Source organism: Trachypithecus francoisi, unplaced genomic scaffold (assembly GCF_009764315.1).
Source record: "Trachypithecus francoisi isolate TF-2019V2 unplaced genomic scaffold, Tfra_2.0 Lachesis_group3, whole genome shotgun sequence".
In the NCBI taxonomy this organism is placed as follows: domain Eukaryota; kingdom Metazoa; phylum Chordata; class Mammalia; order Primates; family Cercopithecidae; genus Trachypithecus; species Trachypithecus francoisi.
Genome location: NW_022681468.1, coordinates 105,154,139 through 105,174,486, shown reverse-complemented (window position 1 = coordinate 105,174,486; position 20,348 = coordinate 105,154,139). Strand labels below are relative to the sequence as shown.

The window sequence follows — 20,348 nt, the reverse complement described above, 5'->3', positions numbered from 1 at the left end:
TGGGTTGCTGTCTGGTGCATTGGCTGAGAAACCAGAAACAGTGGAGTTCCATGTTGCTTCCTTGGTTTTGGGAGTTGTTAATTTTAGGCTTTTGGGGGTACCTATAATGTTGACTATATAAAGTCAGGTGTAGACTGTGAAACACTTTTTTATTGTTCTTTTTTTTTTTTTTTGAGACGGAGTCTTGCTCTGTCACCCAGACTGGAGTGCAGTGACCGGATCTCAGCTCACTGCAAGCTCCGCCTCCCAGGTTTGCACCATTCTCCTGCCTCAGCCTCCCGAGTAGCTGGGACTACAGGTGCCCGCCACCTCGCCCAGCTAGTTTTTTGTATTTTTTAATGGAGACGGGGTTTCACCATGTTAGCCAGGATGGTCTCGATCTCCTGACCTTGTGATCCGCCCGTCTCGGCCTCCCAAAGTGCTGGGATTACAGGCTTGAGCCACCGCGCCCGGCCTTTTTTATTGTTCTAAGAGGCAAAACACCCACTTCTGCCAATGATTGCTACTCAAACAAATGAATATTTTTAGCTCTGCATGCATTTAAAAAATAAATCTGTGGCTGGACGCAGTGGCTCATGCCTGTAATCCCAGCGCTTTAGGAGATCAAGGTGGGCAGATCACCTGAGGTTAGGAGTTCGACCAGCCTGGCCAACATGGTGAAACCCCATCTCTACTACTAATAAAAAATTAGCTGGGCATGGTGGCATGTGCCTGTAGTCCCAGCTACTTGGGAGGCTGAGGCAGGAGAATTGCTGGAACCTGGTAGGTGGAAGTTGCAGTGAGCCTAGATCACACCACTGCACTCCAGCCTGGGCAACAGAGCGAGACTCCATCTCAAATAAATAAATAAATAAATAAATAAATAAATAAATAAATTTGTGTATTGCCTTTGTCTAGTTAGCAATTTCCAGACTTTCCTGAGAAATCAGTAAAAGCTTAGAATTCTAGGATTGAAAAGGAGTTTCCATCCTTTGACAGCCCCTCTCCCTCCCAATCTTGACGTGAGTGAGGATGTGAGCCTTGATCCAGATGTCAAGACGACTGAGATAGAAGGTGTGGCTCTGTAACTTCTGCCCACTACTCATATTGGCCCCTAGAGACACAGAATAAAACTAGTTCCTTTTTCATGGTTCAGCCTTGACAAGGCATTGCAGGATACCCATTCCATTTTTGATAAATATTCTTTTCCTCAGCTGTTATCTATTTCTCATAAGATTAATAAGTTTCAATGCCTGTCACCAAACATGCCACAGTCCCCTGTGTGTGACCTAGTAGATACATGGTACACCACTGTGATGCCAGAGCTCAACCCAACCTTCCAGATGAGGTCAACCAGGACTGAGGAGCTCAGGACTTGCCCTCTCTCTTCTCTTCACATGGATGCTCTACTTCTATTAATGCAGCCTCGGATGGTACCAACAGGAGGATCTCATATGAATCAACGAAGCCCCAGGCCCATTTCCCATGAAGCTAGACCTTTTCCATCTCCAATCTTACAATGGAGGAGAGCTATTGCACTAATCCTCCATGGAAGACACAGAGAAGGGGCAAACCCTTCCACTGCCAAGCATAGGGTGGTAGTAGGAGGGGGTAAGTGCACAACATCCAAGACAAAACTTCTTACATTGGCTGGGCACACCTGTAATTTCAGCATTTTGGGAGGCCACAGTGGGCGGATCACTTGAGGTCAGGAATTCGAGACCAGCCTAGCCAAGATGGTGAAACCCCATCTCTACTAAAGATACAAAAAAAAAAAAAAAAATTAGTTGAGCATGGGGGTGGGTGCCTGCAATCCCAGCTACTTGGGAGGCTGAGACAGGAGAATCACTTGAACCAAGGAGGCAGAGGTTGCAGTGAGCTGAGATCGCTCCACTGCACTCCAACCTGGGCAACAAAACAAGGCTCCATCAAACAAACAAACAAACAAACAAACAAAAAACTTCTTACACGCTGCTCTGCCAGCTTACTCTCAGATCAAAGTCCCTTCATCCTCAGTGAGGACCCCATGGCCATCCTTTCATATTCAACACTGGGAAGTTCATCGGTTGCCTTTCTCTCTCTTGCACCATTCTGAGCAAGTCCTATGCACATAACGGGTGTTCAGTAATTACTCCCTGAATGATTGATAAGATCCTCTTCCTTGGAAATGTCCCCATCACCTGATGAGGATGACATCCATTAGAGCTTGCAGAGCTCTGGGGACAATATAAGCAATATATACTCTATTAATATTAATATTTCTCATCTACTGTGCTCCTGGATTCATATTGTCAGAACCCTCCCTTTGCCCTCCTGCAACTTCTCATCTGTAAGCAGTGCTGCCGGGTCACAACCCTTGTTCCCCCTTTGCCTTCATCTCTCCCCTAGTTGATATGATCCTCGTTGATTTTTTTTTTTTTTTTTTTTTTTGAGGCGGAGTCTCGCTCTGTCGCCCGGACTGGAGTGCAGTGGCCGGATCTCAGCTCACTGCAAGCTCCGCCTCCTGGGTTTACGCCATTCTCCTGCCTCAGCCTCCCGAGTAGCTGGGACTACAGGCGCCCGCCACCTCGCCCGGCTAGTTTTTTTTTTTTTTTTTTGTATTTTTAGTAGAGACGGGGTTTCACCGTGTTAGCCAGGATGGTCTCGATCTCCTGACCTCGTGATCCGCCCGTCTCGGCCTCCCAAAGTGCTGGGATTACAGGCAATCCTCGTTGATTTAATCTTGGTGTTTGTATGATCCAAGCACAAGGGAGTGAAGAGGAGCCTCATGAGATGTTAAGAGCTCAGGAGGGAATGGTAGATGGGAATCTCTCAGGGAAAATATTCCCACATTAAGGTCCAATATCAGGCTGAATCATCACTGATAATCTCCCTGGTCACTTGTCATGGTGATATAAGGTAGTTGAAACTGGAAGTGGATTGCAAAATGCTGCCAGGAGAGAAAGCAGTGCTTTTGTTTAGACTATTCCTGGGGTCTAGACAACTGTGTTCCAGCACCTTCAGCTTCCATTCCAACATCCTGACAAGAGATGAGAGGACAAAGTAGAGGAACTAAAATAGTTCCGATAGGCACACATTTTCATTGCTCTAATGACTCTAATCAGGCTGGGCGGGGTGGCTCACTCCTGTAATCCCAACACTTTGGGAGGCTGAGGCAGGCGGATCACTTGAGGTCAGGAGTTCAAGACCAACCTAGCCAATATGGTGAAACCCCATCTCTACTAAAAATACAAAAATTAGCCAGGTGTGGTGATGCACACCTGTAATCCCACCTACTCAGGAGCCTGAGGCAGGAGAATCACTTTAACCTGGGGGGCGGAGGTTGCAATTAGCCAAGATCGCACTACTGCACTCCAGCCTGGGCACCACTGCGTGACTCTGTTTCAAAAAAAAAATTAATCAACACACTACATGCGCTGAAATGATGACTGAGGTCAACTGTCTTGCAGGAGAATTTTGGAAAACAAGAACAAAACTTTGAGTCACATTACAATGAGATCTTGGAAACACTTGCTCAAAAATATGAGGAAAAAATACAAGCTCTAGGGGAGAAAAAGAAAGAGAAGCTGGAAGCCTTATATGGACAACTGGTCAGCTGTGGAGAAAACCTAGATACCTGCAAAGAACTGATGGAAACAATAGAAGAGATGTGTCACGAGGAGAAGGTGGATTTCATAAAGGTCAGTAATGAAACGAAATGAAATAATGAACATAAAGGAAAGAGATGGAATGATAAACGGAAACGACAGTTATGGCTGAGGTAAGCTTGGTTGTCCTCTTTCCTTCTGGAGGCATTGGAATCGACTTTTATGGCCAGCATTTTGATTCCATTGGATGATCGTGATGGGGAGGCTGTGGCCCAGTCTCTCTGCATGGCTTCCACATGAGTGGCCAGGCAGACTCACAGCAGCGGACTCTCTCCCTCCCCTAGTGCGGAGGCAGCACCAGTCTTTGTTCCTCTTTTCTAGTCACCCAGATACTTGTCCCCTCATCCTGGAGCTGAGCTGAGCAAAAACCATGCTCTAAGAGTTTTCTGGCCACCTCAGATGGCCTCTTGGCGTTCTGGGGAGAAAGTTGTCAAGGCTCAAAAGGCACCTTAAATTTCCCAGTTACAAGTGTAGCAATTAAAAATCTTACTTCACAAACTCAGACATGCAAAAAAAAAATCCATTTCCTAATTTTCTTGAAGTCAAATTAAATCTTACCCAACCCTCTACATGGCTGGGCTGTGGGAATTTCAATGTCAGTCAGAGCCGGGGTCCCCTTTCTTCACAAGGTGCCACAGGAGTAGGAGGAAGATTTGGTGTTTAGGGTGTGGGGGAGGGGCCTTCCGCCTCCAGTGCTTCCTGGTTGCTAAGTATGGCCCCCACATTGTCCAAGCATACAGTTGCTCCTCAAAGCCCAACCATGCCTCCTTCCCGCTGTGCTAGGGGTGAGGGACCAGTGAATGAAGCTGGAGAGCAATTTGGCAGGCACTGCAAGAAACATCAATGCTCATTGGGCCCACCATATGCAGAACGTGGAGAAAGTGATAAACATGAAGGTGGGTTTCTCACTGTTATGTATGATGGTGAAAAATTGGAAACAACAAAACATTCAACAATAGAAGAACCTTAAGGAAATGATGGCATTTCCATTCATTAACTGTTCACAATTAACTGTTATACAAGTGTTCAAGTTGATGGCCCAAAAGACCATTTATAACATGGAAAGTGCTTACATAGTGTGGATTGTTTGTTGTTGGTTTTTCTTTTGAGACAGGGTCTTGCTCTGCTGCTTGGGCTGGAGGACAGTGGTGCGATCATAGTTCAATGCAACCTTGAACTCCTGGGCTCAGATGATCCTCCTGCCTCAGCCTCCCAAGGAGCTGGGACCACAGGCACATGACAGTGTTAATGCGGAAAAGCAGTACTGTGGTATGGAAGAAAATGCACAGAAATAAGGGTGGTTTTGTTAGGGTATGGGATACAGCTGGGCTTTTTAACTTTTTCCTAATTTCCAAGTTTTCGTCTATGTTTATGTTATTATATGTTATGTATAGTTATATCAATTGTTATATAACTATCCTATATATGTAAGATGTAACAATATGTATTATTAAATATATAGTTATATCTATCTACATATTTATAACAATATGTTGGTAAAAGAAACTTATTTCCGGCCAGACGTGGTGGCTGACGCCTGTAATCCTAGCACTTTGGGAGGCCGAGTTGGGCAAATCACAAGGTCGGGAGTTCGAGACCAGCCTGGCCAATATGGCAAAACCCTGTCTCTACTAAAATACAAAAATTAGCTGAGTGTGGTGGTGCGTGCCTGTAATCTCAGCTACTTGGGAGGCTGAGGCAGGAGAATCCCTTGAATCTGGGAGGTGGAGGATGCAGTGAGCCGAGATTGCGCCATTGTACTCCAGCCTAGGCGACAGAGCGAGACTCCATTTTAAAAAGAAAAAGAAAAAGAAAAAAGAAATGTATTTCCAAAATCAACTTAATATTTTCTCCTTTTCCTTTTTAGGATGCAGTGGCTATGGCTGACAGGTAATACATTTGTTCTAATATGTATTTCTTTTTTCTACTTTTTTCAACTTTAGATATCCAAATAGACTCAGTTCCATTTGGTTATATGGTTCCAGTTTCAGTTTTTGTGTCAATCCTGGCTTTGGACTGATGGTGTGTGGTCGCTAGGAGTATCTAGTATTGCCAATTAGCACTGGCTTTGGACTGATGGTATGTGGTCGCTAGGAGTATCTAGTATTGAATCTCAGGATCTCAGGACTAGCAGGGAGCGTGTATGGTGAGGCTCAGTCAACAAGCCTGTGGGCAGCTCTCCTCCACAAGCCCCTCATTTCACCAGGAAGAACTGAGATCTGTGGAGTACCCCCAACATCCCCTTGCTGTGCCTGGACCCAGACTATCCAGTTGCAGAAAGCATGCACATTTTAGAGTCAGACAGATAGGAGTTCAAATCCTGCTACCTTCATGACCTTGGGCAAATCCAATCAGTCCAGGAGCTACCTTATCTACAAATGAGGATAGCTTTGTGAGAATCAAATAAAATAAATGTCCATAAAGCAACATGAACACAGAAGTTTCATAATGTAAGGGTTAAGTGCAGTGATTTTTGCAAAGATGGAACTGGTTTCAATTTTTTTTTTTTTTCTTGAGACAGAGTTTTGTTCTTGTTGCCCAGGCTGGAGTGCAATGGCGCGGTCTCAGCTCACTGCAACCTCTGCCTCCCGGGTGCAAGTGATTCTCCTGCCTCAGCCTCCCAACTAGCTGGGATTACAGGTGTCCCCACCATCCTGGCTAATTTTTTTGTATTTTTAGTAGAGATGGAGTTTCACCATGTTGGCCAGGCTGGTCTTGAACTTCTGACCTCAGGTGCTCTGCCTGCCTTGGCCTCCCAAAGTGCTGGGATTATAGGTGTGAGCCACCGTGCCTGGCCCTGGTTTCACATTCTGCCTGTGCCATTTACAAACCTTGTGACTGCCAGGAAGCAGATACAAGGAGACCCAGAGTCCCATGAGCAGCAACTTGAGGGCACCTGACCATGTGGAGAAGCCCGGGGAGTCTGGACCCTCGGTACATCTTGGGCCTGGAGTGACTTGAGAGTGGGAACTCCCAGGTTAGCACCTAAGAGATCTTCCAGAGGGTGTGGTTCTGGATCTTGTTGGCAGATTGCCCCTACCAACCCTCTGACATGGCCTTACTCTTTCTCCTCTCCCTCAAAGGCACAAATCAATCCCACCCATCCCCAGTGATGACCCCAGGTCAATCTCCAAAAAAAATGGTAGATGGCAGCCAGCAGCTGTTTGTAACTAAATGAAAGTTCAGCAAAGAGCCCCTCTTCATTTATGACAGTGACTCAGCACTATAGATATACACTAAGGAGAATGCCCCTCCATTCTAGTCAGCGTGTCTTTTTATACCAACAGACTCGGGAAATTCCTGAAAGCAAAAACAGACGTGGAAATCTCTGCACAGCCTGAGTTTGAAGACCAGACCTTGGATTTCTCTGATGTGGAGCAGCTGATGGGCTCCATTAACACCATTCCAGGTGCTCACCTGTGTGTGTACTTCATGGCAAGCTCAGACTACCCAGAGCTTTTTTCTTTCTTGTGATGAGAACACTTAACATAAGATCTATCCTCTTAACAAATTTTAAAGTGTACAATACAATATTGTTAAGTACAGGTACTGTGTTGTACAGCACACCTCTAGAACTTACTCATCTTGCATAACTAATCTTTGTATCCATTGAGCAACAATTCCCCATTTCCCCTTCCCCCAAGCCCCTGGCAACCATGATTCCGTTCTCTGCTTCTAAGAGTTTGACTGTTTTATATACCGCATGCAAGTGGAATCATGGAGTATCTGTCCTTCTGTGACTGGCTGATGTCACTTAGCATAATGTCCTCAGGGTTCATCCATGTTGTCACAAATGGCAAAAGTTCCTTCTTTGTTAAGCCTGAATAACATTCCATATGTATACACACACACACTTTTTAAAATCTATCCATCTATTGATGGACATTGAGGTTGTTTCCATGTCTTGGTTATTGTGAATAACGAATGCTGCAATGAACGTGGAACACAGGTATCTTTGAGATCTTTATTTCAGTTCTGGTGAATACATACCCAGAAGTGGTATTACTAGATCATATAGTAGTTCTGATATATATAAATATTTTCAGAGACAGGGTATTGCTATGTTGCCCAGGCTGGTCTCAAATTCCTGGGCTCACATGATCTTCCCACCTCAGCCTCCTGAGTAGTTAGGACTACAGGTACACACCACCACAACCAAATTATTTTTAATTTTTTGTGGAACCACCATACTGTTTTCCATTGTGGCTGCATGATTTTATATTCACACCAACAGTATATAAGGGTTCCAGTTCTCCACGGTCTCACCATTTGTTACCTTTCACTTTTTTTTTTTAATTGAGACAGTCTTGCTCTGTCGCCCAAGTTGCAGTACAGTGGCATGATCTTGGCTCACTAAAACCTCTGCCTCCCGGGTTCAGGTGATTCTCCAGCCTCAGCCTCCCGAGTAGCTGGGATTATAGGCATCTGCCATCATGCCCCGCTAATTTTTTGTATTTTTAGTAGAGATGGGGTTTCACCATGTTGGCCAGGCTGGTCTTGAACTCCTGACCTCAAATGATCCGACCACCTTAGCTTCCCAAAGTGCTGGGATTACAGGCCTGAGCCACCACGCTCAGCCTCCTTTTACTTTTTGACAATATCATCCTAATAGGTATGAGGTGATATCTTGTTGTGGTTTTGATATGCATTTCCCTGATGACTAGAGATATTGAGTACTCTTTCATATACAAGGTGGCTATTTATATGTCTTCTTTGGGGAAATATCTATTTAAGTCCTTTGCCCATTTTTTAATTGGTTTTTTTTTTTGCTATTTAATTGTGGAAGATTCTTATTTTTTTTTGTATACTAGTCTCTTATCAGATAAATAATTTGCAAATATTCTTCTATTCTGTAGGTTGTTTCTTCACTCTGTTAATGGTTTATTTTGCTATGCAAAAGCTATTTTAGTATGATGTAGTGCCATTTACCTATTTTTTGTTTTGTTGCTTGTGCTTTTGGTGTCAAATCCAAGAAATCATTGCCAAGACCAATGTCAAGAAGCTATTCACCTGTATTTTCTTTAAGGAGTTTTACAGTTTCAGGGTTTTACATTTAAGTCTTTAATAATCTATTTTGAGTTTACTTTTGTTCTGGTGTAAGATAGGGATCAAATTTCATTCTTTGCATGTGGATATAGTTTTCCAAATGCCATTTGTTGAAGACACTATCCTTTCCCCATTGTGTGCTCTTGTTACCCTTAGCAAAGATCATTTGGATGGGTTTATTACTGGGCTCTCGATTCTGTTTCATTGGTCTATGTGTCTGTCCTTATGCCTGTACCATACTGTCTCAATTACTGTAGCTTTGTAATATATTTTGAAATCAGAATCTGTGATGCCTCTAGCTTTGTCTTTACCAAGATGGCTTTAGCTACTTGCGTTCTTTTGTGGTTCCATATGAATTTGGGGATTTTTTTTTTTTATTTCTGTAAAAACTGCTGTTGGGGCCGGGCGTGGTGGCTCATGCCTATAATCCCAGCACTTTGGGAGGCCGAGGTGGGCAGATCACGACATCAGGAGATCAAGACCATCCCAGCTAACACGGTGAAACCCTGACTCTACTAAAAATAGAAAAAATTAGCCGGGCATGGTGGCGGGTGCCTGTAGTCCCAGCTAGTCAGGAGGCTGAGGCAGGAGAATCTGGGAGGTGGAGCTTGCAGTGAGCTGAGATCGCGCCACTGCACTCCACCCTGGGCAAGAGCGAGACTCCGTCTCAAAAAAAAAACAGAAACAGAAACAGAAACAAAAAAAACTGCTGTTGGGATTTTGATAAGGATTGCCTTGAATCTGCATATCATTTGGCATAATATGGACATTTTAACAATCTTAATTCTTCCAATCTATGAATGCAGGATACCTTTCCCTTTTTTGGGTGTCTGCTTCAATTTCTTTCATCAGTGTTTTATAGTTTTCAGTATACAAGTCTTTTTTTTTTTAGACAGAGTCTCACTCTGCTCCAGGCTAGATCACATGTTAGGCCACAAAACAAGCCTTAACAAATGTAAGAAGAATGAAATCGTATCAAGTATCTTTTATTGTTATTATCATTACTATATTCAGATAGGGTTTTGCTCTATTGCCCAGCCTGGGGTACAGTGGTGTGATTGTGGCTCACTGCAAACTCCAACTCCTGGGCTCAAGAAATCCTCCCGCCTCAGCCTCCCAAGTAGCTAGGACTATAGGTCCATGCCACCATACCCAGCCAATGTGTTCAATTTTTTTGTAGAGATGAGTTCTCACTATGTTGCCCAGGCTGTTCTTGAACTCCTGGTGTCAAGTAATCCTCCAACCTCAGCCTCCCAATGTGCTGGGATTACAGGCCTGAGTCACTCTGCCTGGCCTTAAGTATCTTTTATGACCACATGGTATGAAACTAGAAATCAATAACAAGAAAAAATTGGAAAATTCACAGATATGTGGAAATTACACAACACATTCCTGAGCAATCAATGGGCCAAAGAAGAAATCAAAAGGGAATTTTAAAAATCTTGAGATAAATGAAAATGAAACACAACATACCAAAACTTATGTGACGCAGCAAAAGAAATACTACAAAGGAAATTTATAGCAATAAGCACCTACATTAAGAAAGATCTCAAATAAACAACCTAACTTTACACCTCTAGGAACTAGAAAAAGAACAAGCTAAGCCCAAATTTTGCAGAAGAAAGGAAATAATAAAGATTAGAGCAAACATTATAAGAAATGTCATATATGACATCCCACAGCTAACATCATACTCAATGGTGAAAAGTTGAAATATTTTCCTCTAAGATCAGGAACAAGACAAAGATGCCCACTCTCAACACTCCAATTCAACATAGTGCTAGAAGACCTTGCCAGAGCAATTAAGCAAGAGAAAGACAGAAAGGCATCCAAATTGAAAAGGAAAAAGAGAAATTGCCTCTGTTTGTAAATTATATATATATAATATATATATACATATATATATACGCACACACACATATATATATATATATTTTTGAGACAGAGTCTCACACTGTTGCCTGGGTTGGAGTGCAATGGTGCGATTTCAGCTCACTGCAACCTCAGCCTCCCGGGTTCAAGCGATTCTCCTGCCTCAGCCTCCTAAGTAGCTGGGATTACAGGCACCTGCCACCACGCCTGGCTAATTTTTTATATTTTTAGTAGACACGGGGTTTCACCATGTTGGCCAGGCTGGTCTCAAACTCCTGACCTCGTGATCCACCTGCCTCGACCTCCCAAAGTGCTGGGATTACAGGCATTAGCCACCATGGCCAGCCAGATTATATGATTTTATTGTAGAAAACCCCGCAGAACCCCTGAACTTTGAGTAGGAAATGTCGATGTCTGAAAAAAATCATAAAGATTTAGAAAGAAGGCCAGGCGTGGTGGCTCACGCTTGTAATCCCAGCACTTTGGGTGGCCAAGGTGAGTGGATCATGAGGTCAGGAGATTGAGACCATCCTGGCCAACATGGTGAAACCCCATCTCTACCAAAAATACAAAAATTAGCTGGCTGTGGTGGCATGCACCTGTAATCCCAGCTACTTGGGAGGCTGAGGCAGGAGAATGGCTTGAACCCAGGAGGCAGAGATTGCAATGAGCCGAGATCACGCTACTGCACTCCAAACTGGTGACAGAGCGAAACTCCATCTAAAAAAGTATTTTTTCCCTCAAATTTCCTATTTTTGTCTTTATGGCTCATAAGTGAGAACAGAGGCTGACCTCTCTGAGGTTCCTCCTGGGTATCTGTGATTAGCATTGTGGCTAAGAGATGGGCTTTGGAATTCTATAGAACTCGTGAGAATCCCAACTCTGCCACTTCCTAGCAGTGTGACTCTGGACAATTCACCTAACCTCTCTGAGTCTTGGTTTCTTCATCTGTAAAAATGGACATCATAATACCTCATAGGAATATGTCAAGAATTAAATGAGGTAACTTATGTACAACATATTACATGGTGCCAAGTAGCTCTTTAAAGTATTATTGTGGGCCAGGTATGCTGGCTCACGCCTGTAATTCCAGCACTGTGGGAGGCTGAGGTGGGCAGATTGCTTGAGCCCAGGAGTTTGAGGCCAGCCTAGGCAATATAGCAAGACCCCATCTCTACAAAAAAAAATCTTAAAAATTAGATCGGGGTGGCAACCTATAGCCCCAGCTACTTGGGAGACTGAGGTGGGAAGATTGCTTGAGCCCAAGAGTAAGGCTGCAGTGAGCTATGATTGCCCAACTGCACTCCAGCCTGGGTGATAGAGTGAGAACCTATCTCAAAAACATGAAAGACAATAAAATATTATTATGATTACTTATTTATAAGGATAGTCTGTAATTCCTCTTTTTTCAATTGCTTGCTTTCCCTTTCTCACCAACACTGAACAACATGATTGTGAACAATGTTGTGTATACCATTTTATGTTTTTCCTTGCACAGTATTTTTGTTATAAAACTTGAGTCATTCTGTTTTGTAATCTGCTGTTTGTAATATGCTCTTTTTTTAGCAAAACAATTTTGATAGATATTTTCTCACCCTGATAAATTCTTTTATAATATCACTTTAGTGGCTACATACTTTAATTTGTTTATTTAATCCTCAATTGTTAGATACTGGTGTGTTTCTAACTTTTTTTTTTTTTTTTACCATTGTAAACCATACTGTAATGCAAATCTTTAATCATAGATCTTGGGGACCATTCTTAGAATCACTGGGTCAAGGAGAGATTTCATGGAGCTATGATGTCCACTGGATGGTTCTTTTCCCCATCTAGGAATGGTGCTGCCCAAATAATCAGGCTTAGTCATCGGGAAGGAAAGGCACTATTGCCCAAATTCGTGCTTGAGAAGCAGAGACATTTTTCTTCACTTCCCTGTGTCCGGATCTCACATAAACCATCACCTTCCTGCTTGCATCTAGTGCTTCCTGAGGGGTTAAAAGCTCCCAGAACATCCATTTTCTTACACTGCATCTCCAGGTGAAGCTGTATTTGACAGTGTCTAGCAGGGCATCTGTTGAGCACCCTGAACTTTGTCATTGGGGATATAAGTTCTTTGTCTTCCTCCTCGCCTCTGTCACGTTATGATCTTTCAGCTCCGGACCAGAAAGCAAAGGATGAGCCAAAACGAATTCAAACTCCTTTAAGTTCAGCTGTGCTCTTACATGGGTTGATCAATTTCAACTTTTGAAACTAAGGATATTAAAAGTCTGGGATGGAGGGAGATGCTGCCACGGGAGAAGAATTATAGAAGAAAGGGCCGAGTACAAGTGGCTCACACCTGTAATCTCAGCACTTTGGGAGGCAGAGGCAGGAGTTCACTTGAGGTCAGGAGTTCAAGACCAGCCTGGCCAACATGGTGAAAACCTGTCTCTACTAAAAATACAAAAAACTAGCTGGGCATGGTGGTGTGCACCTGCAGTCCCAGCTATTCAGGAGGTTGAGGCACAAGAATCGCTTGAATCGGGATGTGGAGGCTGCAGTGAGCCAAGATTACGCCACTGCACTCCAGCCTGGGTGACAGAGCGAGACTTTGTCTCAAAGAGAGAAAAAAGAAAGAATTATGGAGGAAAAACACCACTTGTTCTTATTCTCGGTTGTGTGGGTGAGATTGTATGGGGGTGGGGAAGATAGAAGTACTCACCTACAGAGAAGAAAATAATTAGCTTAGTAGATGGACTCTAAAGAAGTTGGTTCTGAAAAGCACAACTGGGCCACCCCAATGTTCTCTCACTAATGTGGGAGATGGTCCCTGGATGCCCCCTTTCCCCACACCATCAGTGAAAGCAGAGCCTCCTTGTTGAAGGCTTCTTTCTCTCTGCTGAGGCAGCAGTGCTGTGATCCTCGTTGTCCTGCCTCTTTAAGTGCCAGAGAAGGGCCAGAGGACCCACAACCTAGAGCAGGACTCCCAGTCTATGCCTTGGTCTGAGTCCCTGCCACCAACCCCTGCTCCCTAAGCTCATCTGCACTTGTCAAAGCAAGAATAAATATACTGGTTGTGTTTTGCAGACTCATGTTTGAGAGGCTGTGTGTCCCCATCCTTGTCTACTCTGGACTTTCTCTTCCATTCTCAAAGGCTGTGGCTTCATTGGGGGATCAATGGTCATGGGAAAGGGGCCACTCTCACCCCACACCTCTATTAGAGGTTCCTCTTTTTTTTTTCTTTTCTTTTCCTAGCTCCTTCTGCTCCAGTCATAAATCCGCAGGCTCCTAACTCAGCCACAGGTTCCTCAGTCCGAGTGTGCTGGAGCTTATACTCGGATGACACCGTGGAGAGCTATCAGCTGTCCTACCGGCCAGTGCAGGACAGCTCACCTGGGAAGGACCAAGCAGGTGAGGCTCTGCCAGGAACATGCTCATGTTCATGGGAACGGTTCAGGCCCCCCAGGGGCCTGGGCCCTGTCTTCCTGGCAGTTGGGATAGTGGAGACAGGATGGGTCTACACGTGCAGAGGATTGGATGCAGGCAGGTGAGCAAGGCAGAAAGGGTAGCAAGGCATGATGGGGCCTGACTGGGGAGGACGGTAAGGCCAGGTGAAGGGGTCTGGAGCGTATCTACAGCCATTGGGTCAGAGCTGTCCCTGGGACCAGTCTCTGGCTGCACTGTGTGCAGGAGGGACCGGGGCGCCCCTTGTCAAGGAGGTTGGGCTAGCTGGATTCTAGCTTGTCCTGGCATCTGAGGGTCAGGCTGGTGCTCCTCTCACAGCAGCCTTGTGTTGCAGGAGAAACTGGAGGATTCATCTGCAGACCCCATGAGGGGTGAGGGGGTCTCTGCAGCCTGGAAGGGCTGCTGCTGATCCCAGGTGGAGACAACTCCTGAGATGGCCCCCAGCCTCCACTCTGGGCAGCTCTTGGCCAACATCCTTTTCCCCGGAAATGGGACTGGCTGGTGTGGGGTTATAGCTGGGGTAGGGCCCCCCACACCACAATAATCAATAAGCCATTCTCTCTTAAGGAGTGAGGGTCAAACAACAGAAGAGCCCCAGCTGAGCATCTGAAGATTTCAAGGGATCAGGGCCAGCCTGACAGTGCCCGTCCTGGGCATGTGGGGTTGGAGTGGGATTGCTAGAAAGAGACTTAGAGATCTCCATTTTATAGACGAGGAAACTGAGACTCAGAGAGAAAGAAGCTGTCCGTGAGGACACAGTGAGTTATGGCAGAATGAGGATGTGAATCAGGCGTGTAGGCATCCTGCCCCAAGGTCCACTCATTGTACCAGACCATGCAGATGGAGGTCTGAGTTCCAGAAGCTAAGGATGGTGTTTCTGCCCAGGAAAGAAGGGGAATTCTTGAGAAAAGTAAGAGTAAATTTAAGCGATGATGAGGGAGGGTAAGAGTGGTCAGAAGAAAGACTAAAGAGGACATGGAGGGGGCGAGGAACTTTGAAAAGGGAGGTTGGGGACTAGGAAGTCAGACGTGATTAACCCCAGCTTTTGCCACAAATCAACCCTGCCAGCACCCCTGCAGATACACAGAAGCCATTGTATTGGGGCTGTGTTGTGGCAATCTATAAAGATCTTTCAAACTGACCATTTTGCTATAAAGGAACTGATATCTGAAGGTAAATTAGGGAGTTATCACTGCCTTTCAAGATTCTGGGGAAGTCTGGAGTTGTGTCAGTTTTTGCTGCATAACCAAACCCCCTCCCCACCCCCTACAACTTAGTGGCTTAAAATAACAAACAATTCTTCTTCTTCTTTTTTTTTTTTTTGAGATGGAGTCTTGCTCTGTTGCCCAGACTGGAGTGCAGTGGCACCATCTCGGCTCACTGCAACCTCCGCTTCCCGGGTTAAAGTGATTCTCCTGCCTCAGCCTCCTGAGTAGCTGGGACTATAGGCAAATACCACCACACCCAGCTAATTTTTTGTATTTTTAGTAGAGATGAGTTTCACTGTGTTAGCCAGGATAGTCTCGGTCTCCTGACCTTGTGATCCGCCTGCCTCAGCCTCCCAAAGTGCTGGGACTATAGGCGTGAGCTACTGCGCCTGGCCCTATTATTTAATTCTGTGGGCTGGCCAAACAGTTCTATTCTGAACCACCTTGGGTAGGGCTGGTTGGTCTAGGATGGCCTCATTTACTGTCGTCTCAGATAGGATAGCCAGGAGGACTTGGGCAGCTGGGGTCTCTCTCCCTGCAGTCTCGCATCCTCCAGGAGGCTGGCTTGGGCTTGCTCACATGGTAATGGAAGCATCCCCAGCAGCAAGAGGGCAAGCCCCTGTGCACCAGCACTTCCCACACCTCTGCTTCATCGTTTGCTATTGCCCCATTGACCAAAGCTAGTCACATAGCTAAGCCCAGTTTCAAGGAATAGAGAGAAGGAAGGAAGCTCTGAATGGAAGGAGCAGCAAAGTCATGCTGCAGAGGGAGTGCATACAGAGATGGGAGGAATTTACAGCCAGTTTTGTAATCTACTACTGTGGGATTCAGCATAATGAATTTGGAGCCACTTGGCCAGTTTTTAGCGTTGAATTCTTATCTTTTTTTTCCCCCCAGCATTTACAGTGACCGTCAAAGAAACATATTGCTCAGTGACAAACCTTGTGCCAAATACCCAGTATGAATTTTGGGTCACAGCTCACAACAGGGCTGGCCCCAGTCCCTCTAGCGAGCATGCAGTGTACATGACAGGTAATGGGCTACTCCTTTCCTATAGCAGGGCTTTCAGTCAAGGGGACACAGGACTCATGGGTTTCTAGACAAGGCAGAGCCCTTGATTTCATTTGGAAGGGTAGGAAGAGCTGTATACATTTTGTTTCTTCTATTTAATACACCAAATCTACATGCCTAGTTTGACAATGACATTTTTTTCTTTTCTTTTCTTTTCTTTTCTTTTTTTTTTTGAGATGGAGTCTTGCTCTGTTGCCCAGACTGGAGTGCAGTGGCACCATCTCGGCTCACTGCAACCTCCGCTTCCCGGGTTAAAGTGATTCTCCTGCCTCAGCCTCCTGAGTAGCTGGGACTATAGGCAAATACCACCACACCCAGCTAATTTTTTGTATTTTTAGTAGAGATGAGGTTTCACTGTGTTAGCCAGGATAGTCTCGGTCTCCTGACCTTGTGATCCGCCTGCCTCAGCCTCCCAAAGTGCTGGGACTATAGGCGTGAGCTACTGCGCCTGGCCCTATTATTTAATTCTGTGGGCTGGCCAAACAGTTCTATTCTGAACCACCTTGGGTAGGGCTGGTTGGTCTAGGATGGCCTCATTTACTGTCGTCTCAGATAGGATAGCCAGGAGGACTTGGGCAGCTGGGGTCTCTCTCCCTGCAGTCTCGCATCCTCCAGGAGGCTGGCTTGGGCTTGCTCACATGGTAATGGAAGCATCCCCAGCAGCAAGAGGGCAAGCCCCTGTGCACCAGCACTTCCCACACCTCTGCTTCATCGTTTGCTATTGCCCCATTGACCAAAGCTAGTCACATAGCTAAGCCCAGTTTCAAGGAATAGAGAGAAGGAAGGAAGCTCTGAATGGAAGGAGCAGCAAAGTCATGCTGCAGAGGGAGTGCATACAGAGATGGGAGGAATTTACAGCCAGTTTTGTAATCTACTACTGTGGGATTCAGCATAATGAATTTGGAGCCACTTGGCCAGTTTTTAGCGTTGAATTCTTATCTTTTTTTTCCCCCCAGCATTTACAGTGACCGTCAAAGAAACATATTGCTCAGTGACAAACCTTGTGCCAATACCCAGTATGAATTTTGGGTCACAGCTCACAACAGGGCTGGCCCCAGTCCCTCTAGCGAGCATGCAGTGTACATGACAGGTAATGGGCTACTCCTTTCCTATAGCAGGGCTTTCAGTCAAGGGGACACAGGACTCATGGGTTTCTAGACAAGGCAGAGCCCTTGATTTCATTTGGAAGGGTAGGAAGAGCTGTATACATTTTGTTTCTTCTATTTAATACACCAAATCTACATGCCTAGTTTGACAATGACATTTTTTTCTTTTCTTTTCTTTTCTTTTTTTTTTTTGGAGATGGAGTCCCACCCAGGCTGGAGTGCAGTGGCATGATCTCTGCTCTCTTTGCTCACTACAACCTCTGTCTCCCAGGTTCAAGAGATTCTCCTGTCTCACCCTCCTGAGTAGCTGGGATTACAGGTGTCTGCCACGTCTGGCTGATTTTTTTTTTTTAATTTTTTTATTTTTAGCAGAGATGGTGTTTCACTATGTTGGCCAGGCTGGTCTCGAACTCCTGAACTCAAGTGATCCACCTGCCTCGGTCTCCTGAAGTGCTGGGATTACAGGCGTGAGCCACTGTGCTCAGCCGACAGTGACATTTTCTGATGGTTGGTCTCAAAATATAAAAAACTGCCACTCTCTGTCACACTGACATTTAAACCTTGCAACCATCTTCTACTCCAGAAACATCTGGAAGGGATTCCCTGGTTTGCTTTTTATTGCACTGAATCTCTTTTGTGGGAGGAAGAAGGTGGCTGTGATGTTTGTCTGTAGCTCTGAACAAAATGGCTGGAAATGAACCCAACAGTTGTTCATCTCTCCCTTTCTCCCACATTTAGCACCTTCTCCCCCCATTATAAAAACAAAAGAGATAAGGAGCTGTGAAGAGGCTGTGCTGATTTGCTGGGAGTCTGGGAACCTGAATCCTGTGGACTCGTACACTGTGGAGCTGACCCAGGCTGAAAGTCCAGAGGCCTCAGGTGTAACTGAGTGAGTCATAAGGGCATTTGCTAGGCACGAGAGCCCTGACACCTGATACAGTGACATGGCTTAGGAAGTATATGGAGTCTGAAGAGAAGGTTGGCATTTTTGATACACAGGAATCTCAAATTTTGGTTGCTCAGTGTTCATGAGAAGTAGCTGCAATGCTATTACTGAAGGTGAAAGATGAGTGAATGAATAAGTTGGTTGAACCTCCGGTTTTGTTGTTGTTGTTTTAGCTGAAGTAAGGTTTCCCATTCATTCATTCATTCATTCAACAAGCATTGAGTGCTGGGTGGTGTCAGGTCCTGTGCAAGGCACTGGGAACTAGATGGATAAATTTCCTGCCCTAATGGGGCTGATAGTCTGGTGGGGAAATAAACAAAAGGCAAGAAAACAAACCAATGTGCAAAATATGCAGTGCTAGGAGGGAAAAAGAAATGTAATAAAACAGAGAATGGTGGTGGAGGTGAGGATCCACTTTGGATAAAGAAGATGTTTAAACTGAGACCTGAACAGATGGGAAAGAACAGTGAATGCAGGGGTGCTCCAGCGGGAGGGGGCTGCATGGACACACACCCTGGGGGCAGGAGTGAGCAGCTGGAGGAACTGAAAGACCCACTTAGCTGGAATTCAGAGGAGAGGGAGAAACTCATAGGCGGAAACAAAAGACATCACAACTCAATGTACAAAGAATGTTTCATCTATCATAGAAGACTGTCTGGAAGCTCATGTTCACCCCTCATTCTCTGAGAGCTGGAGGGGTTCACAAATTGATAAGGGTTGGACTCAGTGACCACAAGGGCTCAAAGAACCTGAGTTTACAGCAGCATATGATGGAGGAAGCATAGGTTTACCTCTGGTTTACAGAAGCTTGTGAAAGGGGATGAACCAGCCAGGCAGGCCAGCACCAGTCACCAGGACCAGGGGCTCCCCTGCTGTGGAGCACAGGGTTGCACTGACCTGGAGCTGGAGAAATGAAGAGGGATTGGTGTCAACTGTTACGGAAGCAGATTTTTCTATGCTAAATGCCAGGTTTGAAACATGGCCATATGCCACCCATCCATCTGTTCCAGGTGGAATCTGCATGTCCATGGCCACATGGAGGCTGACCTTGGTAATCCACTCTGGGGATACTCAGGAGTGGGGCAGGGTGTCCAGTGGTTCTGGCCATCCTAGTGGTTCAGGTTTCCTCTGCAATTTATGCTGATACTTTAGGAGCACTTGACACTCGGGACCAACTCACAATGATGAGGTCACCAGAGGGCTGTTCAGTAACCTGAGAGATGACCTGAGAGCTGTTGCATATTCTTCCAGTACAAATCCAATCATGGCGGCCCATTGCTGAAGAAAAGGCAAAACTCGTTCATAAGCTCTGGCCCCTTCCTGCCTCTCCAACTCCTCCCACACCAGCTCCCCTCCCTCTAAAGCTCCCACCACATTGGTCACATTTCAGTTCCTCCTACTTTTCACACTCCTTCCTGCCACAGGGCCTTGGCACATGCTTCTCCTGTGAAGGAGACTCCTCTGTCCCTTTTTCTTTTTTTTTTTTTTTATTATAAAACCCTAAATTTTTTTTTTTATTATACTTTAAGTTCTAGGGTACATGTGCATAATGTTTATATCATGTATAACTCCCCAATGCAATCCCTCCCTCCTCCCCCCTCCCCCTGATAGGCCCCAGTGCGTGATGTTCCCCTTCCCGAGTCCAAGTGATCTCATTGATCAGTTCCCACCTATAAGTGAGAACATGCGGTGTTTGGTTTTCTCTTCTTGTGATAGTTTGCTAAGAATGATGGTTTCCAGCTGCATCCATGTCCCTACAAAGGACGCAAACTCATCCTTTTTGATGGCTGCATAGTATTCCACGGTGTATATGTGCCACATTTTCTTAATCCAGTCTGTCACAGATAGACATTTGGGTTGATTCCAGGTCTTTGCTATTGTGAATAGTGCCGCAATAAACATACGTGTGCATGTGTCTTTGTAGTAGAGTAATTTATAATCCTTTGGGTATATACCCAGTAGTGGGATGGCTGGGTCATATGGTACATCTAGTTCTAGATCCTTGAGGAATCGCCATACTGTTTTCCAT

At 45.3% G+C, this 20,348-nt stretch overlaps 1 protein-coding gene across 2 annotated transcripts in view; it reads left to right on the top strand.

Annotated features, from left to right (window-relative positions):
• The window catches only part of FSD2 (fibronectin type III and SPRY domain containing 2), a 63,794-nt gene that overhangs the window by 27,577 nt on the left and 15,869 nt on the right, over positions 1-20,348 (top strand). For both annotated transcript variants that reach the window (XM_033189141.1, XM_033189140.1), the window contains exons 4-9: positions 3,429-3,659; positions 5,494-5,516; positions 6,914-7,035; positions 13,779-13,934; positions 16,094-16,228; positions 18,112-18,262. In XM_033189141.1, the coding sequence (XP_033045032.1) occupies positions 3,429-3,659; positions 5,494-5,516; positions 6,914-7,035; positions 13,779-13,934; positions 16,094-16,228; positions 18,112-18,262 (818 nt within the window). The remainder of the gene's footprint in view (positions 1-3,428; positions 3,660-5,493; positions 5,517-6,913; positions 7,036-13,778; positions 13,935-16,093; positions 16,229-18,111; positions 18,263-20,348) is intronic.